Below are 23,113 nucleotides of genomic sequence, written 5' to 3'. Positions count from 1 at the left end.
TGGGAGATCAGGGATATATGTTCGTCTTTGGGGAGCAGATGCGCGAGGCTGAACAGACTCTAGTCCGGCGGCTGGAATTATCTTGGGTACAGGCACAGGATCTTTAGTTATACTGTTTTGTTCCTTAGCAGGCAGGCATAGCACTCTCAGTTGTATTGTATCGTAGCCTACATGGGACGATATGTGTTTATATTGTGTCACATCACATTGCGGTCTGTTAAATTTAACTGTCCATCTCAAATAATTTGAAAATTTACACTGTCATTGCTTGCAAAGCATTAAAAGTACTGCATATGTTGTCGTGAAAAGCCAGTGAGGTTGGGGGGCCCTATAATAGTCTCCTTTCCCTGGGCCCCTGCAAGTCTGTTGACAGCCCTGATTAGTTGTTTTGTTGAAAAGATATACTGACCAATGTATCGATAATTGTTGTATCACCATATCGTGGGATCATCGTTATCGTGACCTTTGTATCACAAATCGTATCGTATCGTGGGGCACTAAGAGGTTCCTACCCCTAGTGCATATGATATTTACGTATATTTAATACAAATAAACAAATAACAAACAATACAAAACAACTAGTTCACATAGAATATAACCCTCTCAACATATTTACATCATACGACATACAAACACACAAAAATAAATAAATAAATAAAAATAATTTAGAGGACACTAATTGAATGCTAAACAATTTTGCATGAGCTTCTATAGTAGACTTTCATTTATTATTTTGTATCATATTAAGTGATATGAAATATGATTCAAAAATTTTTAAAGTTCGGATTTACTTTTTGAAATTTAGATTTATGAATATGAAATTTCTCTAGCAATATATAAAGATTTGATAAAGTAAATATTTTTTTATCTTTGGATTCAAATACAGTAATGATCATTTTTCCCTTCAAGTCAATGTTTTGTTTAGTTTGACATAAAATATATTTTTGAAGATCCGTCCAAAACTTTACACTAATGGGGCAACCATAAAACAAATGAGTACCGCTGCACTTCCAATCCGGATATCCGGCGCCACGAGAGCACCAATAACTGACAGATAGTCTGGCCAATAAGCGGCCTGTTGACAGCTGGTGATGTCATAAGGGGCGGGATATCCGCAGCGGTAAAGCTGTAGCTAATAACATGGCGAAGACTTACGACTACTTGTTCAAACTACTTTTAATCGGCGACTCCGGGGTCGGGAAGACGTGCGTACTGTTCAGGTTTTCCGAGGATGCCTTCAACTCGACATTCATCTCCACCATAGGTGAGTGCGTATCGAAGTGTGAGTGTGGACGACGAATGGTCCGAGGAAGCTGCCCATCCCGTCAATGCTAATTTGCTGCTAACTTTCTGGAAGGCAGGAAGCAGCTCGCTGAAGGGACTTTTCCCGACCTCATCTTGAGCTCCAACACCCAAACCAAAAACCCATTTATGTGTAAAGTCACAACTTGTTCTCTCACAAGAACGTGACATTAAATGCCCCCCAGGAAACAAATTTATCCCGACTGGCTAAAGCTAATGGCTAACCCATTTAGCTATATCATTTTTCTGAAGACCAGCTGAGTGCTAAACCACAGCGGAAGTTCTACGTATACCATGCTTAAAATCACCAATAGACGAAGTTATTTTTTCGTTTGGTCACATTGTGCTTTTTCTTAGGTATTGACTTCAAGATTAGAACAATAGAATTAGACGGGAAGAAGATCAAGCTACAGATATGGTAAGATATGTCACACACTGTCTATCACATGCTGATATGCAAGCTCAGCTGTTGAACATCCGGAGTGCTCGTTCATTTTTAGGGTTTCGCTTATTGTTCGTATAAAGTACTTTCAACTCTGTCTGTTCCATAGCTTTCGTACCAACATATCCACTGCGAATGCATACTGGTCTATTATATCATTCTTTCAACCAGACGTCCAGACAATAGACGTCTTTCTTTAAGAAATTCTGCAGCCCCAAACGGTGTTTTTGGGGTATATCCTGCATCAGATATTCAATACTTTTTTTTTTTTTTAATCAACATCTGGAAGAAGTCTGATTTAGGCATGATCTGACGCAGATATGATAACCTTAAACATAAATAACATGGTTTCACGGTAGTGCAAAACAGCTGTAAAATGTGTTACTTTCTGAGATCTCGGTTTAAAAAAACAACAACTTTTTTTCAATTGAACAGGATTTTTATTTTTCAAAATATATTATCAAATTGGAACATAAGTATAATGTTATTATTTTTAAAATTCTAAATAAAATAAAAATCAATGCAGTCCTTTAGGTGAACTGAAAGCCACAGCTCAACATTATTACCATCAGAGCAAAATTAATTGAATTATTTTACATAAAAAGCATGTGTGTATGACTCATATCATGTTCACATTATATCTTAGACTTCATATATATCGACGGGACACAGAGCCGACTAATAGGGGGCCTGCATTGTTGGCGTGGCCGTCAAAGCTGACTGAGTGGAATTGCAGACAAAGAGCTTTTTCTGTTGAAAATTCTTGCAAAGCAAAAAAAAAAAAACCGTACAGTTAGCATTTATTTTACGTAAATAATGCGAACTATGATGCTAGTCAGTAAGCAAATGTAGCGGCTGCTTTATGAAAACGGCTTTTTTTCCATTGGAAATTCTTATGAATAAATGATTAACCCCTTCTTGCCAAATGTATCACATTTGATACATAGAATTTCATGATTTTGAGACTAATTCAGAATTTTGAAATATCTTTCCTCAAAAAACTGCATCTGCAGGTTTCATGAGAAAAAAAAAACATGATTTAGCAAGGGTTATAGATATTGGAGCGCTTATTACACATATTTTTTTCTTTTTTACAAATTTGAAAATAAGGTTTCATCAAGACCTTATTTTTCAAATTGTGTGATTCTCTGACAATTGCTTCATATTGCAGGCATTAAAGGGTTATATACCTGAATTCTTTATAGATATGGATGTAAAACTGTCTCGATTCTTGGTTAAAAGCACAAAAAAAAAAACGGCCAGTTAGCATCTATTTTAGGTAAATTTTGTGAACTATGAGGCTAGTCAGTAAGCAAATGTTTATGTTAAAAAAATATTACGCACTATGACGCCGATGCCGTAGTGGCTATTTTCTCTCATTGATTTTTTCTTTAAACAACGTTTCAAAATGCATGCATGGTACAAAAAATATAATAATTACCTTGAATCCTCAAACGAATCACTCCTGAGATAATCCTTTCTGTTTGTATGCGGTACAGCTTTCGTACTTTTTCAACCTAAATCCGGCGTTGCGTTGGTTTTAAGAAATTACTGCGACTGACTGCGAAGCATTACTCAGCCTTAACTGAAGCTGAGTGTGGGCAGGCCCCCTACCGTAGGCGTGGCGCAGGGTCTGGTGGAGGTGCCATGTTAATATATTATAAAGTCTATGATTATATACACACTCTCTTAACACAGACAGTTGCCAGAGAGCAAAAAACACGTTTTACCACCGCTAGACACACTAAACACGCTGAAGTTAACGCTCGTAGCTGGTGGAAAACGTTCATGACAGTGTTTACTAACCTTTAATTTTGTATAAATGCAAAATCATATTGGAGGTATTGCCTCCTCGGCAGCCACCCTGCGCAAACATGTTTTGCATGTCGGTTGGCCCTCCTTCTCTCATCCGCAGCAATCTATAACTTTTCTGTAGTTGAAGTATTCCCATACCAGCGATTTCGTTTTCTTCGGTAGGGGGGAAAAGTTCAGGAGTTTCACCTCCTCCAGTCATCATGTAGCACAGCTGACTCTCTGACACTGAGCAGCAACCGGTGGGGGAGGATTGGGCCATGCAGCTGCAAGCGAGGGATTTCTCCATGCATTTTTTGGACATAAAAAATTGCTAATACCTTTGGGACGGCATGGTGGAAAATTTTTGCGGTTTTGAAACATTGACGTTTTCATACCATGTTATACCTTTAAACTGGTAATTGGCACATGTTTAGTCTGATTACAATCTGAAGGTATCGAATTCCGTTTTTTCTGTATACACTGCCATGACACACTTTCAGTGTGTGCCTTAGAAACTGATACTTGTACTTTGCAATGTCTAACTAGTAACCAGCTTTAGAATATATCCCTATCTGAAGTGTCTTCAACGACCTGTAATGGAGCCAACAGTACTCGTATTATTGTGTGTTTACCCATCCGAGTCCATTGAGCTTTACGCGTTTTGTCTGTTGTTTTTACAAAATTAGAACAATTAGAATAGCTTGGGAACAAATCTGTTGTTTTAATTACTTAGTGATACTAAAGTGGAAGTAACACTGCCCATTAACCTGTTCTGTAAGCTGAATTACGGAACTGGGGAGTGTCCGTTTTATTCTTGAGCGCTTTAGACAAGTTAAGCAGACAGGTTTGTTTTTTCAATGTTGCTGGTTTTGAATAGGATTTTGGGAGGTGGTTATGTGGCGAACTGGCAGACGGTGTGAGTTTTTTACTACAGTATTTTGCAAGGACAATTTAATAAAATGTGAACAATTCCACAGAAGCCACACACTTGGGTCCCAATTTGAAATGTTACTTTTTAAAAAACTACAAATATATTTGAAATCCAATTGGAAATGCCAAAATGTGCACATTTTTATTCTCCTTCAAATTTGAGGAAATTCAAGATAATAAAATATGAGAAAATGGCCAGAAGGACATTCCAAGTCTTTAGCAACCATCCTTTCTTCCAATAAACACGCTTCTGAGTAGGGGTGTGACAAATTATCGAAATTGTAATATATCGTGATACTTTGCATTCCAAAAGGTTACCGATATGCTTCAGTCAAGAATTGAGATATCGTTTTTAAAAGGTGTCAATGTTTGTGAACCAACAAGTTGCTAACCAAAATCTTCCACCAGAATAATGCCTGAGTTAACTCTATGGCTGCCATTGACGACCCACGACGTCCAATCCATTAAGACCGTGAAGTGGAAGTGAACGTTCGTTCCTTTGAAACCAGAGCATTCACAGTCACTCTTTCAGAGTTTGTGTCACTTCTTGTTCTGTAACCCAAAATCGACAGGAAGTTTCGAACGAACGTTCATTCGCCCGTTTTATGGGTCACTTCCTGTGCGAAGGAACATTCATTCGCCCGTTTTATGGGTCACTTCCTGTTCTGTAACCCAAAATCAACAGGAAGTGGGTTACTTCCTGTTCTGTAACCCAAAATCAACAGGGAGTGACCCATAAAACGTTGGTTCGAAACCAGAGTATTCAGTCACTCTTTTCAATTTTCGGGCCATTTTAAGGCATCTACAGGTCACTTCCTGTTCTGTAACCCAAAATCAACAGGAAGTGACCCATGAAGTGCCCTAAAATCAACAAGAATTGACTGAAAATAAATAGGTAAGGACTTGAAATGGGCCGTTTTATGGGTCACTTCCCGTTGTGTAACAAAAAATCAACAGGAAGTGACAGCAAATGAGCAACTTTGTTTTGGTTTAGTTCTAAAAACGTTTCTTAAATGCTTAAGATGAGTTTGTTGACAAAAACATGCACAAACAAAACATCTGCATGCAAACCTTTTAAGTGAAAGTTTCCGAGGTAAGTGTTTATAATAATAATGATAATATTGGATGTAATTGATAGAAAATGTTATTTTAGTTTGATTAAATGTGCACGTTGCCTCCCGAAGAGTGTCATCTTAGGTCAATTAGGTCAAGTATTTTCGGAAATATCTGGTTTCAGTGGAATAACTCACAAATGGCAATGTGTTGGCATACTGAAGAGCCAATGATTTTAATACACATATATATTTTTACATCAGTTGTTTAACTTGATATGTCCTAAGGATGTCCCTGATCAGCTCAAATGATCGGAAATCGGGCCGATGGGGCCATTTTTCAGAGGATCGGAATCGGGTGAAAAAGATAACGTTTTTAATAAAAGATAAATAAAATAAAAAATAAGGGCTAAAAATAACAAAATTATCCAGAAATACAATGGCATTGCCGAAATAAATGAGGTATATAGGTTTTATACTCCGCAACACTCCCAGAAAAAGTGGACGTACTGTAATCTGTTTGGAACTTTTGTTCAAATAATTTAAAAAATGAATAAATAAAATTCCGCCCGGTATCTGATTGGAACTCTTTATCGGCAGATTCTCAAAATCATGTGACTCTGACTTGGGTGCAAAAATATGCGATCTGGACAGCCTTAATATTTACTTAAACGCTTTTGTAAGCAATTTTAATCCTTAACTCTTTTGTGATTTGCCCTGTTAATAGATGATGCAGATTGTGGGCTGCTTTTTGAAGCTAAATGTTTTTCATTGTTTCCATGCAGGGATACAGCAGGACAAGAGAGGTTCAGGACCATCACAACAGCCTACTACAGAGGAGCCATGGTAAAATGCTTATTATAATACTCACGGCTGCGTGACTTTTTTTTTATTTTCAGTCCGACACTAATGTGACGGAAGTTGAACTGACATAAATTAGTCGTTTTTCCCCCCAGTACTGCATTATTAAAAAAAAAAAAAAAAGTGGTGACTGCGTTCAAGAAAAACCTTGCAAAGTCACATCTGCGATATAGAAATTCCTTGTTTAATTACATTCGCGAAGTGATTTTATTGTAGTCATTTTGTTATGTCGCCAATCATACTTTTAGGATTCGTGTGTTCTGCTGTACTTCATTTGATTTAGTATAATGGCTTTTAAGTCTCTTTATTTGGAACAGAAATGAATGTTTTTGCTTAACCAACACATATTATATTGACTGGTATTTATTTCTAGTAACCTTTTCAGCTACTCAATGAAGTCCCATGTTTTACTTGAGCATAAACTGCATTTGTACTCAGTACTTGAATTGACGTTTGCGCCTGTATGAATATTGCAGGGCATCATGCTAGTATACGACATCACCAATGAGAAATCGTTTGATAACATCAAGAACTGGATACGAAACATCGAAGAGGTAATGTTACAAAACCCATATTTCCTAGTACTCAATATTAGACTTTGCCTAATTATGTCTTGTACATGATCAGACATTTTGGTCTGCGAGGGTCTTCAACCAGCCTACTGTTTTCATTTGGTTATTTTATTTGTGACATTGAAATACAGCACAATCGGCACTACAGGAACGTAATTCTTGATGCAAATCATGGTCCCTTGTGTTGGTTTTTTTGTACAATGTTGACACTTGGACTCTCCTGTCACCAGCACGCCTCCGCGGATGTCGAGAGGATGGTCCTCGGTAACAAATGTGACGTTAATGAAAAGCGACAGGTGTCAAAAGAAAGAGGAGAGAAGGTTGGTGTTACGTTGACAATGGACATGCATCTTATTGTATTAACACTTTTAGGGAAAGTAACACATAAGGTTATATTTTTCTCCATGGTATTTAATTCATTGCTTGCCATTGACGAGGATAGATATCCCAATTCAACCGGAAAGACTCGTTGTGAATGATTCAATGTCATTGGCATCGAATCATTTGCCCGTCTCCGTCAAATGGATTGGACATCTAGCGCCTTCAATGGCAGCCAATGAGCTGAATGAGTGCCTTTTAAGGGTTGAAAAACAAGCAACAACAACAACAAACATAATTTTTGCATTAAAGGGTTGATAGGGTAGGGCAAAATGTATAAGGTAAGTATTAGTTGTGTGTATTAGTAAGTTAACACAGTTAACTTGCCCAACTGTAATCAATATCCCATGTTTTCTATATATTAATATCTATATAAATTGCACCTTTTTCATAGTTTTGCCGTGCCTGCACCTTTTTTTCCCACTCTGACCACTGACAGCCTGTTATTTTTTTAGGCTATCCAAAAAACTGTTAGTGTTATGTAGAGCTGTCCCGACTAGTCGACATATTCGACGTCATCGATGACGTAAATCCGTCGACGAGCACAACATCCCGTCGACGATTAATGAAGGGTTAAAAAAAATACATGTGTGGAAAGTTCAGAATGTCGGATGCTCTGTATGCAAGCGGGGAAAGCGGCACAAAGCCAAAAAAAAAAGCGCACCAGAGTGTCCAAAACATTGACTTATTTCAAAGAAACAACGGAGGGTACACTCTTCTGTCCTGTCTGTTCAATGCCAAGCTTGGCTGCACGTCGGCCGTGAATAAACACCTCAAGCGCTGTTACCGTTTGTAATTTTTTTTTTTTTTTCATTTTTTTGTACACCAGAGGGTGCTGTCGCCTTACTGAATAATAATGTTTCATTGACAATGGGCCTATAAGTGCTATTAGTATTGTCCTTCATGCTAACTGAAAGGTTTATTTCATGTTATGGTTTATTTTATGGTATAGAAAATTATATAAGGTTAAAAGGTCATAAATATATACAGTATATACAGTGATTGCACTCAAGGGAGAGATTGTCAATGATAAGGTAATAAATTAAGGTAAAGGCAATTTATTGATATATAAATAAGGTTTAAAAGGAAAAAGGTGAAAAGTTTTTGTTAATTTCTAATTGTGTTGTTTTATTTGTGTGCACCATAGCTCTTACGGTGTGATTACATCAAGGATGGAATAAAAGTTGTAAGCCATCAGTTTAAGAGACCACCTTTTCAATCAGGGATGCTACACTAGTAAATTCTATCAGCATTTGAACTAATTGTTTATTTGTGATTTATTATTATTTATGTGTTATTTGTACTTTAATAAATAATTTAAGTGTTCCAATATGTTTTTTGTGAATTGATAAGCGTCAACAAAAAAATTTTTTTTTTTTTTTTAAATGATTATTAGATTAGTCGACTAATCGTAAAAATAGTCGGCTGACTAATCGGGAGAAAATTTGTCGTTTGGGACAGCCCTAGTGTTATGTTAACAGATGCCTATTTAGCTTGTTGTTCTCCATTGGACTATTATTACTTTAACGTATAGGGTTTGTTCTTGGTTTCTGATTTAAAAAAAAAAAAAAAAAAAAAAGCCCCCTCAAAAATGTGACTTGTACTCCAGTGCGACATTTATTTTAACCTCTGCATCATGCATTCTTTGGCTGGTGCTGTTTACTATACAATGGTACCGCTACATACAAAGTTAATTCGTTCCAGGACATTATTTGTAAGTTGAAATAGTCGTATGTCGGGCAGGATTTTCCCATAAGAGTACTGTACATTATAATTCCATTAATTCGTTCCACAGCCGGAAAATCTACACTAAATCCTTAATAAATACTGCTGGTATTATTGCAAATAGCAATTACTCAGAGCAAAACAAAATCAATTGTACGTACAAAGTGAAATAAGCCGTGACCTCCAACTTTCACTGAAGCGGTTTGCAGCCGAGTGTGAGGCGGTCGGGATGAAGATCAGCACCTCCAAATCTGAGATCATGGTCCTCAGTTGGAAAAGGGTGGCGTGACCTCTCCGGGTCGGGGATAAGATCCTGCCCCAAGTGGAGGAGTTCAAGTATTTTGGGGTCTTGTTCACAAGTGAGGGTAGGAGGGAGCGGGAGATCGACAGGCGGATCGGTGCAGCGTCTGCAGTGATGCGGACTCTGCACCAGTCCGTAGTGTTGAAGGAGCTGAGCTGAAATGTGAAGCTCTTGATTTACCAGTCGATCTATCTTCCTACCCTCACCTATAGTCACGAGCTGTGGGTCGTGACCGAAAGAACAAGATCCCGGATACAAGCGGCCAAAATGAGTTTACTCCGCAGGATGTCCGGGCTCTCCCTTAGAGATGGGGTGAGAAGCTCGGTCATCCAGGAGGGATTAGGTGTCGAGCTGCTCCTCTTACGGGTTGAGGTGGCTCGGGCATCTGGTTCGGATGCCTCCGAGACACCTCCCTGGAGAGGTGTTCCGGGCATGTCCGACCGGCGGGAAGCCCCGTGGATGACTCACTGGGGAGTGGAAAGTCTGGGTTTCCCTGCTAAAGCTTCTGCCCCCGTGACCCGACCCCGGATTAAGCGGCAGATGATGGATAGATGGCTAATAGTAATAATAATAATAATAATACCTGTAATAATGTAACGAATCGGATTCTAATGTGGCGGATGTGTTTTGCGTGGTGTACCTCAACACAACGCACCGCGTGGCTGACGTGACAGAGTGAGAGAGGTGCATTTTTACTTTCATGTTCTGTTGCTGGCGTCAGCTGCGGTGGACAGTAGGCGTGTTGTGTTGCACAAGTTCTAAAATAAATGATTAAAAACCTGACGATGCTGGCGAATTTATTTTATTTTTATTTTTTTTTGCAATATTATTATTATATTGTATATATATATTCAATCATAATAATTGTCACCTTAACCTATAAAGACTGGAGGTCAGAGGATGACCGTCAAGATCGTAGACATTCTACAGCCAAACTGTCAAGCCAGTTCTCGGAGCCGCACACCATGCTCATATTTTTCTATCATTTCCATCTTGATTTCAATGGTAAGCATCACCTTTTCTTTTTTTCACCACCCGCACTAACATCCTATGTCGATTTCTCGCACAAGAAAATCCGCTGTGCGTCAGTCTTGCGGTAACAAAAAGAAACAGCCGCGCTGTCATAAATCATCGTATTTTGAGCATGTCGTCGGATGTAGAAACAAATGGCGAGTCATATTTTACGTCGTATGTCGAAAAGATCGTGTCTCGAACTGATCGTATGTCGAGGTACCACTGTATTCAGGTGTGATTTATAGTCCGAAATACAGTAATTGAGGAAAATTTCAGTAGTGGCTTTCAAAAAGTGAAACTGGTTTGACGATTTTATATGAATGAATTTGCTCTCAATTAACTCACTGCCTGCCATTGTCGCTGATAGATGTCCAATCTGTTTTGACAGCGCTGCTAACTAAGCCTAACCATTTTCCATAATTCCTTGGCACCTCAAGATGGCGCTCAAGTCATACTTTTGTTTTGTTTTTTTATGCCATACTCATTGTGAAAGTTACTACTGTATTTGATTTTTTTTGAGATGTCTCATTGTAATTTTGTCTGCTTATTCTGTTTAGTTGGCCCTGGAGTACGGCATCAAGTTCATGGAGACCAGCGCTAAGGCCAACATCAACGTGGAGAACGTACGTTCACGCTTCAAAAATGCTAACATTGACTCCTTTCTGCTTCTTGTATTGATGTTCAAACATTGCTACGCAGGCCTTCCTATCCCTAGCCCGAGATATAAAAGCGAAGATGGACAAGAAGCTGGTGAGCTCACAGACAAGTTTCATAATGATGAGCAACACATCAAGTTTTGGTGTGCTTTTGCTGACCTGCTGTTCATTTCAGGAGGGCAACAACCCACAAGGCAGCAATCAAGGAGTAAAAATCACAGAACAACCCAAGAAGAGCAGCTTCTTCCGCTGCTCGCTCCTGTGAGTCGCAGTCGGAATCCACCATCGATCGCCTTAACTTTTTGCCCGCCACTGGACACAACTGGACAGAGCCGCTCGGATCTCTCCTTTGTCTTAACACGTCTTCCTCTTTGCTCATCTGTCTTCCCCCCACCTCCCTCGTCGCTTTACGCCAGTTGAACTACGGTGGCCTGTTACATACGTGCTGAAGCCAATATGTTTTGTACGAGTGCTGCTTAAAAACAACAACCGTAGGTTTTATTGAATTTTAAAGAGCCCCAAAAAACTTACTGACACATTTTTTTAAAGCTTTATTTCAACATCACAGCCCAAAGGGTCTCACGCCTTTTTTGTATTTCACGTTTTTGGGTAATTCAAACTTTTTCTTTATATCTTTAGACACCATGTAAATCCATTGACAGTACCTCAACAATTTGAGTTCTGAGTTTAGTCACAAGACAAAACACGTAAGTACCACGCCATTAGTCAACCCCACCCTCCCCTTATGACAACTCGTTACCTGTCATTTAAACACTGGGGCTTCTATTTCCATTCTCTGTCCAAGCTGAGACATTCCTTTTTGTGAACACTTGTACGTGCAATGCAATGTCATTGGAGGCCAGTTGGGCTCTGCTTACTGACAATGTTTATATTCATGGCACAAAAATGGCTGCCGCTTGGTCGGATGCACTTCCTCCAACCCCACCCCCTAAGAGGTGTGACAGCAGCACAAAGAGGAGGGCACGCAGCGACAATTAAGTCTTCTTCTTTTTTTTTTTAAATATACATTTCTACTTGTTCCAGTTGCCGGTTTCCAACGGGGATTACGTACACGACTGTTTTGAGGGCCTTGAATCGGGGGCTGTGCTGTAGCAGTATTTATGGCGCGAAAGAAAACAAAAAAAAAAACAGGACATAGCACCAAAACGACAAAGTGCCCTTTTATGTTCTTATCGATTCATGCACTTTTTTTTCCCTCCGTGTTCTTTCTGTACAAAAGACAAAAATATCATTATCAGATCTGTTGTTTCTTCACGTTCGTTTGACTGTATTTGCTGCAAGTCTTAACAGAAAGTGAAACTATTCATGCACAACACAATGGCCGAGCACTGAAATGCATTTTATGAAAATGAAGATGGCCAGTGTTTCAAGGCGCTTTTGTCCACATTTTTCAGCAATGTGGACATTTAACTTGGTTCTATCCTTCTTATGTCTTAGCACAGCCATCTGAACTATGCATTCCGGGTGCAAACCAACCTCAAAAGAGCTTTATTTGAGAAAGGTGCAGAGTATATTTACTATTTTATTGTCTTGCTGTCACTCCAAATTCATATATAACTTGCAAAATATAGGAAAAAGAATTTTGTTTATAATCACGTCGGTGATTGTCTACCTGTGGATTTAAATGTCAAGTTTGCCTGATTAAAAAAAACGTTTTAAGCTTCGATTTAAGTGGTTATATTTTCTTTCCCAAACTAAATTTAGATTCGATTGTGTGAAGTCCTGATATGATTCAGCAATTGTAAATAAGATCTGCAATGATTTTACTGTAGTTTCATAATTCTGATTGGTCTACACACACTCTGTAGATATGTGTACTTTGGATGATTTATTAAAAGATGGGATTGAAAGTGTTCGGTTGGTCTTTTGGACTTTTGTTGGAATTCACCATTTACTATTTCAGTGTAAATTAGGGATGTTAAAAAAGCTCTGAGCTATATCACGATATTATGTCTCGCAATTCTCGTATTGATTCAAAATCAGTGTGTATCCTTTTTTTTGGGGGGGGGGGCGACCCTCGGAAAATGAATAAACGATTAAGTAGCTGCACTTCTACTCCCATCCGATAGTTGGCAGCGCGCAACAGCATTGCCTTGCACTCTGCTGAATTAACAGGCTAATCTGAGTAGAGATTTGTGTATGTTGCCCTCTAGTTGTTGGCCGCCGTTACTGGTGTGTACTGTTTACACACCTATAGCAGCCCAGCGTCGGTCAATGTAAACCGTAACATTAGCTGCTGTGTGCTATGGACAACACACCTCAGCAATGGCGGACCTGGTACTTCAGGTCGATTTGTCATCTGAAATTTGGACTGGTTTTGGTTTTCATTGCAAAAATGGAGGCATGGAGTACTTGGAATCCTGCACTTAAGCAGGTTAGGACTAAAACAGGTTTGCACTAAAAATGTTATAATAAAAGCCATATGTTGTTTAAACGTTTAAAAAAAAAAAAAAAAAAATTGAGTGCTGGATGAGGTTTCAGGACTATAAATCTTTTATGCAAAATGTCACTGACTTTCCTATATATATGAATTTAAAATAAAGACGTAGCTGGTAAAATGTTATTTATAAAAGTTGTAAAGCAATAAAAAAAAAAAAAAAAAACGAACGAAATGAACAAGAATCCTACAAAGTCATTATGGGTGAAAAGTATTTTTCGAACAAATCATGTGACTAGCTCCTTAGGGACTGTCCTTTGCTTTGCTTAGCCAAAACGTCACCTGATGAAGCAAGATGGATATTTGGGATTTCTTTGTTTCATGTTTTGCCCCCTCCCACAAAAGTCAAACTCCACCTATGCTTTTTATGTCCATTTTGATTTTTTTAATAAAGTGATATACAAATATCGCAATAATCATCCTCAAGTGTAGTATTGTAATAGTATTTAATCGTGACCTGTGAATCGTGATCCGAATCATATCGCCAGATATGAGGCAATAGACCCCAATCACGTGACGTCACCCCCCGCCCCCCGACTGGTGCCGCCATATTGTCCGTCAGCTCATATTGTTTACATATTACGGCTGCGTACATTCCTCCTATTACTGTGTGTTTTTCTGATTGTCTAAGGAATCACCGCCTAGTAAACGAACCCAAAAACCTTCCTGACAATCGTCAACATTGATTAATCAAAATGGTGAAGGCATGTGTGGCGGTTGGTTGCAGTAACAGAAAAGATGAACGGTCATTTTAGTAGTTGCTGTGTGCCCATTGTTAAAAGGGCAAATCTCGAAAGCAGCACGGTTTGTTTATCTCGGTCCATGATGCGTTTGTGTCGACAGCCGTTAGACAGCGGCGAAAACATCAATATGATGCCAACACGATCGCAGACATCATCAGACGGAGAATACGAAGCTCGTTGCCACGGTCGCGCAACAAGAAGGTGAGCGCAACAACAGGTGTTGTGCCGAAAAATAGCCGCCCTGTGTGAAATGTCCCCCCTGACGGGAGCGCCCACACGGAAACGACTTTCTTGTACCGTGAGTATGTATTATTTTACTCTGCTTGAACTAATGTCATACCTGTGTGATTGTCATTGGCATATGGTCGTGAAAACCTGTAGACTAATTAGGGCTGTCAAAATTATCGCGTTAACGGGCGTTAATTAATTTTTTGAATTAATCACGTTAAAATATTTGACGTAATTAACGCATGCAATGAATGACCCGCTCGCATATTGCCTCAAACAGATTACGATGAGGCCGTTTATGGACATTAAGAGTGAAGAGAATGCCACCGGCCGCTTGGGGGCAGCGCCGTTCCATACTCATGTTTTTTCTGCTAAACGTGGGAGAATTAGTAGTTGTGAGTTTATGCTGTATTCACAGTGCAATGCAAATTGTTATTTGTGCTCCACACATATTTGGGTAAGTTTTCTTTCTTTTAGTGGCAATTATGTCTCTCTTGTTGTATTTTAGGTAAGATATGTACAGATGCAGTGGGGAGAACAAGTATTTGATACACTGCCAATGGGTTTTCCCATTGGCGGTGTATCAAATACTTGTTCTCCCCACTGTATATGTTATACAGTAAAGGCGAGTGGACACAGTCGTTCTTTGGACCGCGCCGTTTATTGGCATGAGCTTCGGCAACTCCTTCACAACAAACATAAGTATCGTTTAGTGAAAGCACAACAAAAATAATGTTCCTATCGCTCAAAAAAAGAAAAATAATGTTCACAAAAAGAAAAGCACTTCAGTCTATAGTAATGAGGCCCTATTCTGACACACAGTTAAACAACAATACAAAATGAACTGGCATTCCATATCAAAATAGCTATGCAAAATACACGTAAAACTTTTCACTCTGTTTTTATTATTTTTATTCCTCTTATATTAACTCTACTTTTGATTGAAAATTTTACAAGTTTTATTAAAACGAAAACGTAGAGGGGTTTTAATATAAAATTACTATAACTTGTAACTATAACATTTATCATTTAAGAACTACAAGTCTTTCTATCCGTGGATCACTTTAACAGAAAGAATGTTAATGCCATTTGTGGATTTATTGTTACAATAAACAAATACAGTACTGATGTACAATATGTTGTATGTATATATCCGTCGTGTGTCTTATCTTTCCATTCCAACAATAATTTACATAAAAATACGGCATATTTTAGAGATGGTTTGAATTGCGATTAATTGTGATTAATTACGATTAATTAATTTTAAAGCTGTAATTAACTCGATTAAAAATTTTAATCGTTTGACAGCCCTAAGACAAATACATTTCTGTTCAAAGATGGTTATGTGGCCCAGTCCACGATTTGTTACTAAAATACATTACTAATATTTTGTGTAATTATTTAAAACTGATCTTACAGTCGTAAATCCATTACTGTAATGCGTCCATGAAAACATTTGATGTTTTCACGTCAATAAAGCGTTATAAATAAGCGCTCCCGTCAGGGGGGGACATTTCACGTGGGGCAGCTATCTTTCGGCACACACCGGCCCGTTGTCGATAAAGTTTCATTTTACAATCGCGACATCGGTGACGCTCAGCTGACCAAATGTCGGTTTATATTCGGGCCAATGCCGATTTTGGGTACCCGACTCCTCATCGTGACATAAACTGGAGTATGATTGGAAATTTTGTGGTCTCAGGACGAGCTCTGACGCACGGGACAGGACCGGACGTTAGAAAACATCGGTTTAGGCATCAAATATGGATCTGGTGACTGGATCGACTGAAGCTTTTCCAAATAACGGCTTTTATGCAACTCATCCAATGAGTTTACAACGTCTGAAAGCACCGGGGCTTCCATAATTTGCAAGTGAAACCACCTTTAGAAACTACGCTCAATGACAATACGGACAATATGGCGGCACAATACAGCGATCACGTGATTGTGTGACGTTGGTGATTGGAGTCTATACACACCCCTAGTGTCAATGATGAGGACAAACGTCTCATCAGTGGCCTATACTACGAAGCCGGTTTTCTGGCTTAGCAGGGTAACTTAGGTTGCACGTGATGAAGTTACTCTCTATCTACCCAACTAAGCGAGACTAAGAAAGGTGGCTATGTTGGAACCGGAGAGTGTTGCCATGGCAACACACGCCAAACCTGGTCGTCTCAGAGTTAGATCTTGCTAAACCCCAGGATTCCAATTAACCGCGCTCTATTTAAACAGCACTCCTCCGCTGACGTGTACTTTTGACAATGACAGCGTACCTGGACGACATTGGCGCGCGGATTGTGAGGGGCTTTCTTCGAAGGGCACGGGTTTTTGGAGACCGCCGGAATCTAGTTTGCACATGATAAAGCTGTTCCTTTAAGTTTCGCTAACCCTTTGTTTTATTTAAATTCCACGATTGAATGATGACTAGTTGACACATACACTCAACCACAGGCGGTTTTTCCTATGGGCAATGTGGGCGACCGCCCAGGGCGCAACCTATTTGGGGGCGCACAAGCACCCTCGAAGAGAAAAAAAAAAAAAATTCCAAGAAAGTCCATTAATGGGTCTATCATATTCCTCGTTCAATACTCTACAAGAAAAATATAACATATATGCATCTAAAATAATCCTAAACGATTTTATTAGCCATTTTAATAATCCTTTTAGCAAGGTTACTTGGGTATGCGGTATGCCGCTGCGTACGTTCCCATAGCAACCAGTCCTGTTATTGTCCTACGTCAAAAGCGCTGCATATTCTGAGAACGAGAATAGGCGTAAGCGTAAAGTGCGCATTTTGAGCAGAGGACGGCCACCTCACCTGTTAGGATTAATCTGTGCGTCCATGAACGAATGTAAGTATTTCCTCTTCATGCCATAAAGTTCTTATGATAAGTTAGAGCCGTCATCAGCGCGACCGTTTCGTGTTTTTACTGTTACGTCAGCTGGTTGATCCCACTCGTTCTCGCTGCGTCGAGGACAGCGTTCTTTACTTTATATTCGCATTGCACATTTGCTTTAAGAGGGAAGGTGTTAGTTTAGCATCTTAAAATGATGTTGTACATCCATATGAGTGTAAAGTGCTTAGTTTTCACCACTTTTATGGCCAAGATGACCGCACGCAGCGCGCACTCGAACCCTCCGCCCCCACCTTCGTGTTCATTTTACTGCACAAATATGTATGTGTGTCACGTGACTCAGAGTGAGTGGGCGGCGATCGGGCCCTTTTTTAATTGGCAAAATGAAAAGTTATCCGTCTGGAAATAAAAAAAGAAAGGGAAAAAAAGCAGAAGAGGAGAAAAAGAAGCAAGACAGCGTTGAGTGTACTATGTTACTGTAGCTTTATGTCCTAATGTAGTCGAAGCACTGGAGACTAGTAGTAGTAAACCAATTAACTGCCTTAACTTGTTGTAACTAGCTTGTTAGCGTTTGCTAACAGCATTGCTGCATGCTAGCGTTTCTTCATACATAAAGATGTTACCTAGAACATTAAATCAGTGTTTAGAATCACCATACACACTGATCAGCCAGACTGATAAGATGTTACATGATTCACTTCTGTGCCAGAATGTTATCCTTATTAAGTGAAAGCAATATAACTTACCAGCTAGTCAGTAGAATACGGTATTTGTAAAGGTATGTGTACTAAGCACAATAATAATAATAATAATCTGAAGTACATTTTGTTTATTAAGGCAAATGTGTGTAAATAATTAAGGATAGTGTGAAGTGAATGAATAATGCATTGGGGGGGGGGGCACTTTGAGTGTCCAAAAAAGCGCTCTATGAGAGCGGGGCTTTATTAGACTTTTATTAAATATGCTATTGCTACAAGTCCAACTGTCCCCCTTACTTGCACATGCTCAAAGGGCCCCATGTTGCCTGCTGCCTAGGGCCCCCGGGGACCCTTGCTACGCCTCTGGGCGGGGGATAGACTATTTTAATAAAATAAGGAAAAAAACGTAACACATTCTTGTGTTTGATGTCGGCGGGGGGGGGGGGGGGGGGGGTAGTTTGGATGTCGGTGGGGGGCGCTGATGGGGTGGTTCGCCCAGGCCGCGAAAGTAGCCAGGACCGCCACTGCACTCAACACTACTGTCATCCATTGGTCACAGGGCTGCGCCCAAATCATAATTACACCATTTCATAGGTGTGTTCTTGTATGACAGACAAAGACATTGATCAGAGACTCGAAACCTAAAGGGCATCTAAAAATAATTGTATGAATATGAATAGCTATTCAGTAATCAAATCCTTGTGGGAAATTCACACAGCAGCAGTATTCACACATAGTAGCATAGTACAAAACAACATTGAACAGGTATTACAAGTAATTGAAATATAATGCCAATTTTAAAAAATTCAAATGGTGCATGTTGGTTTATGTTAATTAAATCAGTATCATTTATTACATATTTTTGATATTGTAGGCATTTCTGCAAAATTGAAATCATGAAAAAGCAAATGTTTTAATAAGTCAAATTTTATTTGTACAATTTGCACAAATTTGAAAGTGCAATGGATATGGCGGAAAACATTCAGGTGACTTGAAGTTCTGCTCTGAGACCCTCAATTTGACCAACTTTCAAAATTGTCCAAAATGCATGTGTGATACATCATTGGAAAGCTTAAAATCTCAATTTTCTGGGTGAACAAAAATTTTCAACAGAAGGGCATTTGAAAAAAAAAAATTTAAACAGCAAAACTAATTGGAGGCGAGAGCAGAATTAGACGCCGCGATTTTAACGAGATATTATCACGTACTTACCTTGTTTCCAACCAAAAACTCCATGTAGCATGTATCACCGAGTGTCAAGACACAGCTGTGAATGGCCACAGCCGGATTTTTTTTTTTTTTTTTTTTTTTTATGGGTGAAACATGGTGATATAAAATCTTAACTTGAATCCATCTTTAAATGATGAAACAGTTTTAAAACTTTGACATGTCGAAAGTAGACAGAAGGGAAATTATGGAATAACGGGAGAATTTTAACAACTTTAACAGTTGATTCACATCATTAAAATAATTGAATGTAGTTTAAAGCTGCTGATACAGAATGGGACTTGAGTATTTTATTTACTGTTTTAAACTGTTAAAATGATACTGAAATATTAGTTTGGTTTAGCCTGAGAGGATTTTTGAACAATTTTGAAACTAATGTACAAAACATTAAAAGCGCGGGGGGGGGCATCAATAATCGATTTATAATCTAATCGGAGCCTCTGAATCGTAATCGTAATGGAATCGTTAGGTGCCAAAAGATTCCCACCTCTTGTGGCAACTCATTGTGTAAGTGAGAGGCTGTTCTCAGCAGCGTGAGTGGATTTGAATGGACTCAATGAATGACTATTTTAGAGATTTTTTTTATGTTCGGAGTTTTTTTTTTTTCTTTTTAATTACTTGGTGGTAACTGATGAACATGCGTATTTCTGAAACAAAGACATTATTTACTTTGTGGTAAAATTAAAAACAAGTTGGGGATTTATTTCAAGCATTTTTTTCTCCATCTTCTCTGACAGGTGTTTTTATTGACGTCTTACTTGCTGAACAGGTTTCTTGAGTCTTTGAAAACCACTTCAGTTTTCACAATTGGTAGGCCTCTTTGGTTTTTATGCGGACATAACGTCACACCTTTTTTTTTAAACTGATATTTAATTGATATATATTGTACTACAATGATATATTGTATTGTGGAAGGTTTAAAAAGAAAATTACCTGTGTGTTTGGGCGTAAAATAGAGACAGCTAATAATGGGAAATTCTGTGACGGGGTGTCAACGCAGTTGGCAATGAAAACCTTTCAAACTGGTTTTCATCTGTGGTTGCTTGTTGTGATTATGACGTGTCATATTCAGCACCCACAAACGCCTAAAAACACCTAGTTTTAAAATCCTGTCCCTCAAGATACTGTGTCCGATAATAATACCTCATAGGACTAGATATGTAAATAAACCGGCTTGCAACTTTCGAGCCTTTAAGAAATGATCTTTATAGTAGTTCAGAAAAAAAATAGATAAAATCATACATTTTAAACACCAGAGATATTGATTAGGTAATGTGTTTTGTGCAGATTGCCAAAGACATGTTTAGTTAAATTGAATATTTTTGCTATGACCAACCAATTAAAAGAATGGAAAAATACTAACATCAAATGAATAAAACCATTATTAAGCAAGAACCATGACACACTTTGTGTCACACAGAGCTGAAGTTGGAGGTGTACGTACAATGAGCAAAAACACACATTTCCTTTTTTGTCTCATTGTCTGACGTCAAATCAAACTAAACCTTTCCTGTTTCAGGTCAGTCAGGATTACCAAAATTACTAGAGATGTCCCGATCGATCGGCATCCCGATTGATCGGGTCCGATCACGTCATTTTCAAAGTATCGCAATCGGCAAAAAAATATCGGCCATGCCTTTTTTAATATATATATATATATATTTTTTTTTTAATTAAATCGTTTTCTAATTGTATTTAACGTTACAGACATAATATGTTACACTCATCTAGAGTCTTTAGTTTAGGCTTAAGGTAGGGTTATCAAATGTATCCCGATAACGGTGGTAATGAATTTTTTAAAAAAATGTATCACATTACAATATGTAACGCAATTAATGCATGCGCTGCACGACCCACTCACGCATTGTCGCGCTCAATCTGTAATGGCGCCGTTTTACCTATATAGAGAGATAAAAGGCAGCGTAAAATGAGTAGAGTGAATTTTGGCAGCCTTTGGAGCCTTTTTTTAATTGGCTTTTTAAAGCCTTACAGTCCCTCTCCCAACGATTAGAAATATCATGGGAAGCAATGTGGGGAAGCAAGGTAGCAATTGATCTTTTTCTTAACACCTTATGTTACTTCCCAACGCAGAGAAGATATATCAATCGGTAGCACTACGCACAGTCATGGTTCCACTTCCCATCATTTCTTTGGGCATGGCTACAGTATCATTTACTGAAAGCTCAACAAATACACTAGATGGCAATATTTAGTCACAATATACAAAGTCACAAGTCTTTCTATCCGTGGATCCCTCTCACAGAAAGAATGTTAATAATGTAAATGCCATCTTGAGGATTTATTGTCATAATAAACAAATACAGTACTTATATACTGTATGTTGAATGTATAAATTCGTCAGAGTTTTATTCATTTTTTTTCTTAATGCATTGCCAAAATGTATAGGATCAGGAAAAATTATCGGGAATGATTGGAATTGAATCGGGAGCAAAAAAAAAAAAGCAATCAGATCGGGAACAATCGGGATCGGCAGATACTCAAACTAAAACAATCGGATCGGGAGCAAAAAAACATGATCGGAACAACCCTAAAAATTATTTAATTTAATATTAAGGAGAAATTCTTAGAGTATTTTTATTGCTTTCTTCAGTTTACATGCATTTCCTTACAATTGAGTAGCATTTCCTTTGAATTGCATGACCTTCCACAAGCTTCTGATAGAAATCTGCTAGAATCCTGGCCCATTCCTCCTGACAGTACTAATGTATCAGTCAGCTAGGTCAGTCGCCTTGCTTGCACATGCCTTTTCAGATCTGCCCCAGAATTCTCAATAGGGTTCAGATCAGGGCTTTGTGATGGTCATTCCAAGAGATTGACTTTGTTATCCTCACGTCACTTTTGAAACCATTTTTGCAGTATGCGTAGGGTCATTGTCTATCTGGAAGGCCCATTTGCAACCAGGTTTTACTTTCCTGGCCATGTTTTATTAAACTCATTCACTCCCAGTCATTTTCACCGGTGCAACCCCCTTCGCTCCCGGCCGTTTTACTGGATTTTGACTGATTTTGCAAGGCCCACAGAAAATTCTGTTCTATTGCTATATAAATATGGAACCCACCAAAAGAAAGATTATACTCTCTTCTTTCAGCAGGAAAAAAAGTTAGTTCATATCTTTTTCCATTCTTTAGAAATCAACATTAGAAAATAGCTTAGTTTGAGCAATTTTCCAATTTCTGATGAAAAAACAGAGAAATTGAGCTTTTTGTAAAAGCATACATTTCAAACATAACTTTAACACAGCTATTTTTTGCTTTTGTGACATCCCAAACATCTGAATAATGTTTTGCTTCTACAAAATAACATAAACAACAAGACAAATAGAGCTTTTGATAGCAAAGTAACAATTTATTTGCACATGGCTGGACTGTTGGGCTGGGAGATGGTGCTGTTGTGGCCGCCGCGGCTATCTCTGCGGACGGGGTGGGCTTTTCCCTCGTCACCGCCTGTAGTGTCTCATCAAGATGGATTTTTTTGAGTCTTTCTTTTGTGGTGACCACTGCCTCGTGGCGGAGTTCGCCTTGGGAACTTGTGTGGGGCATGTTCTGTTCCTGAGGGGGAACTGGTTTGGCCGTGCGCGTTTCCGGCTGAGTCGCGGGACACTGGAGGGTGTGGGGACACGAGCGGCCGAGCATGGCGGCGCTGGCTCTGTTCGGCGAACACCACGGGCTCAACGGCATCGTCAGCTGCACTGGTGGTCCCGGTCGTTCTGCTCGGTCGTCCAGCGCCTGGCATCCCGGGCGTCCTCCCAATTGTTCTGCTCGGTCGTCCGCTGCCTGGCATCCTGGACGTCCTCCTGGTCATCGCACTTGGTCGTTCGTCGCCTGGCATCTTGCTCGGACTTACCGCTCCTGGCGTC

The 23,113-nt window shown here is 39.0% G+C and overlaps 1 protein-coding gene across 1 annotated transcript; it reads left to right on the top strand.

Annotated features, from left to right (window-relative positions):
* The first annotated feature begins 1,077 nt into the window (after positions 1 to 1,077).
* LOC130919351 (ras-related protein Rab-8A) lies at positions 1,078 to 12,283 on the top strand. Its single transcript, XM_057841960.1, has 8 exons — positions 1,078 to 1,264; positions 1,660 to 1,720; positions 6,306 to 6,366; positions 6,858 to 6,935; positions 7,184 to 7,273; positions 10,929 to 10,994; positions 11,071 to 11,121; positions 11,203 to 12,283. The coding sequence occupies exons 1-8, from the start codon at positions 1,141 to 1,143 to the stop codon at positions 11,290 to 11,292; spliced, it is 621 nt and encodes a 206-aa protein (XP_057697943.1). The 5' UTR covers positions 1,078 to 1,140; the 3' UTR covers positions 11,293 to 12,283.
* Positions 12,284 to 23,113: the final 10,830 nt, after the last annotated feature.

Source organism: Corythoichthys intestinalis, chromosome 7 (genome assembly GCF_030265065.1).
Source record: "Corythoichthys intestinalis isolate RoL2023-P3 chromosome 7, ASM3026506v1, whole genome shotgun sequence".
NCBI lineage: Eukaryota > Metazoa > Chordata > Actinopteri > Syngnathiformes > Syngnathidae > Corythoichthys > Corythoichthys intestinalis.
The sequence above is the reverse complement of the archived record's forward strand: the minus strand, read 5'-3'. Positions and strand labels throughout refer to the sequence as shown.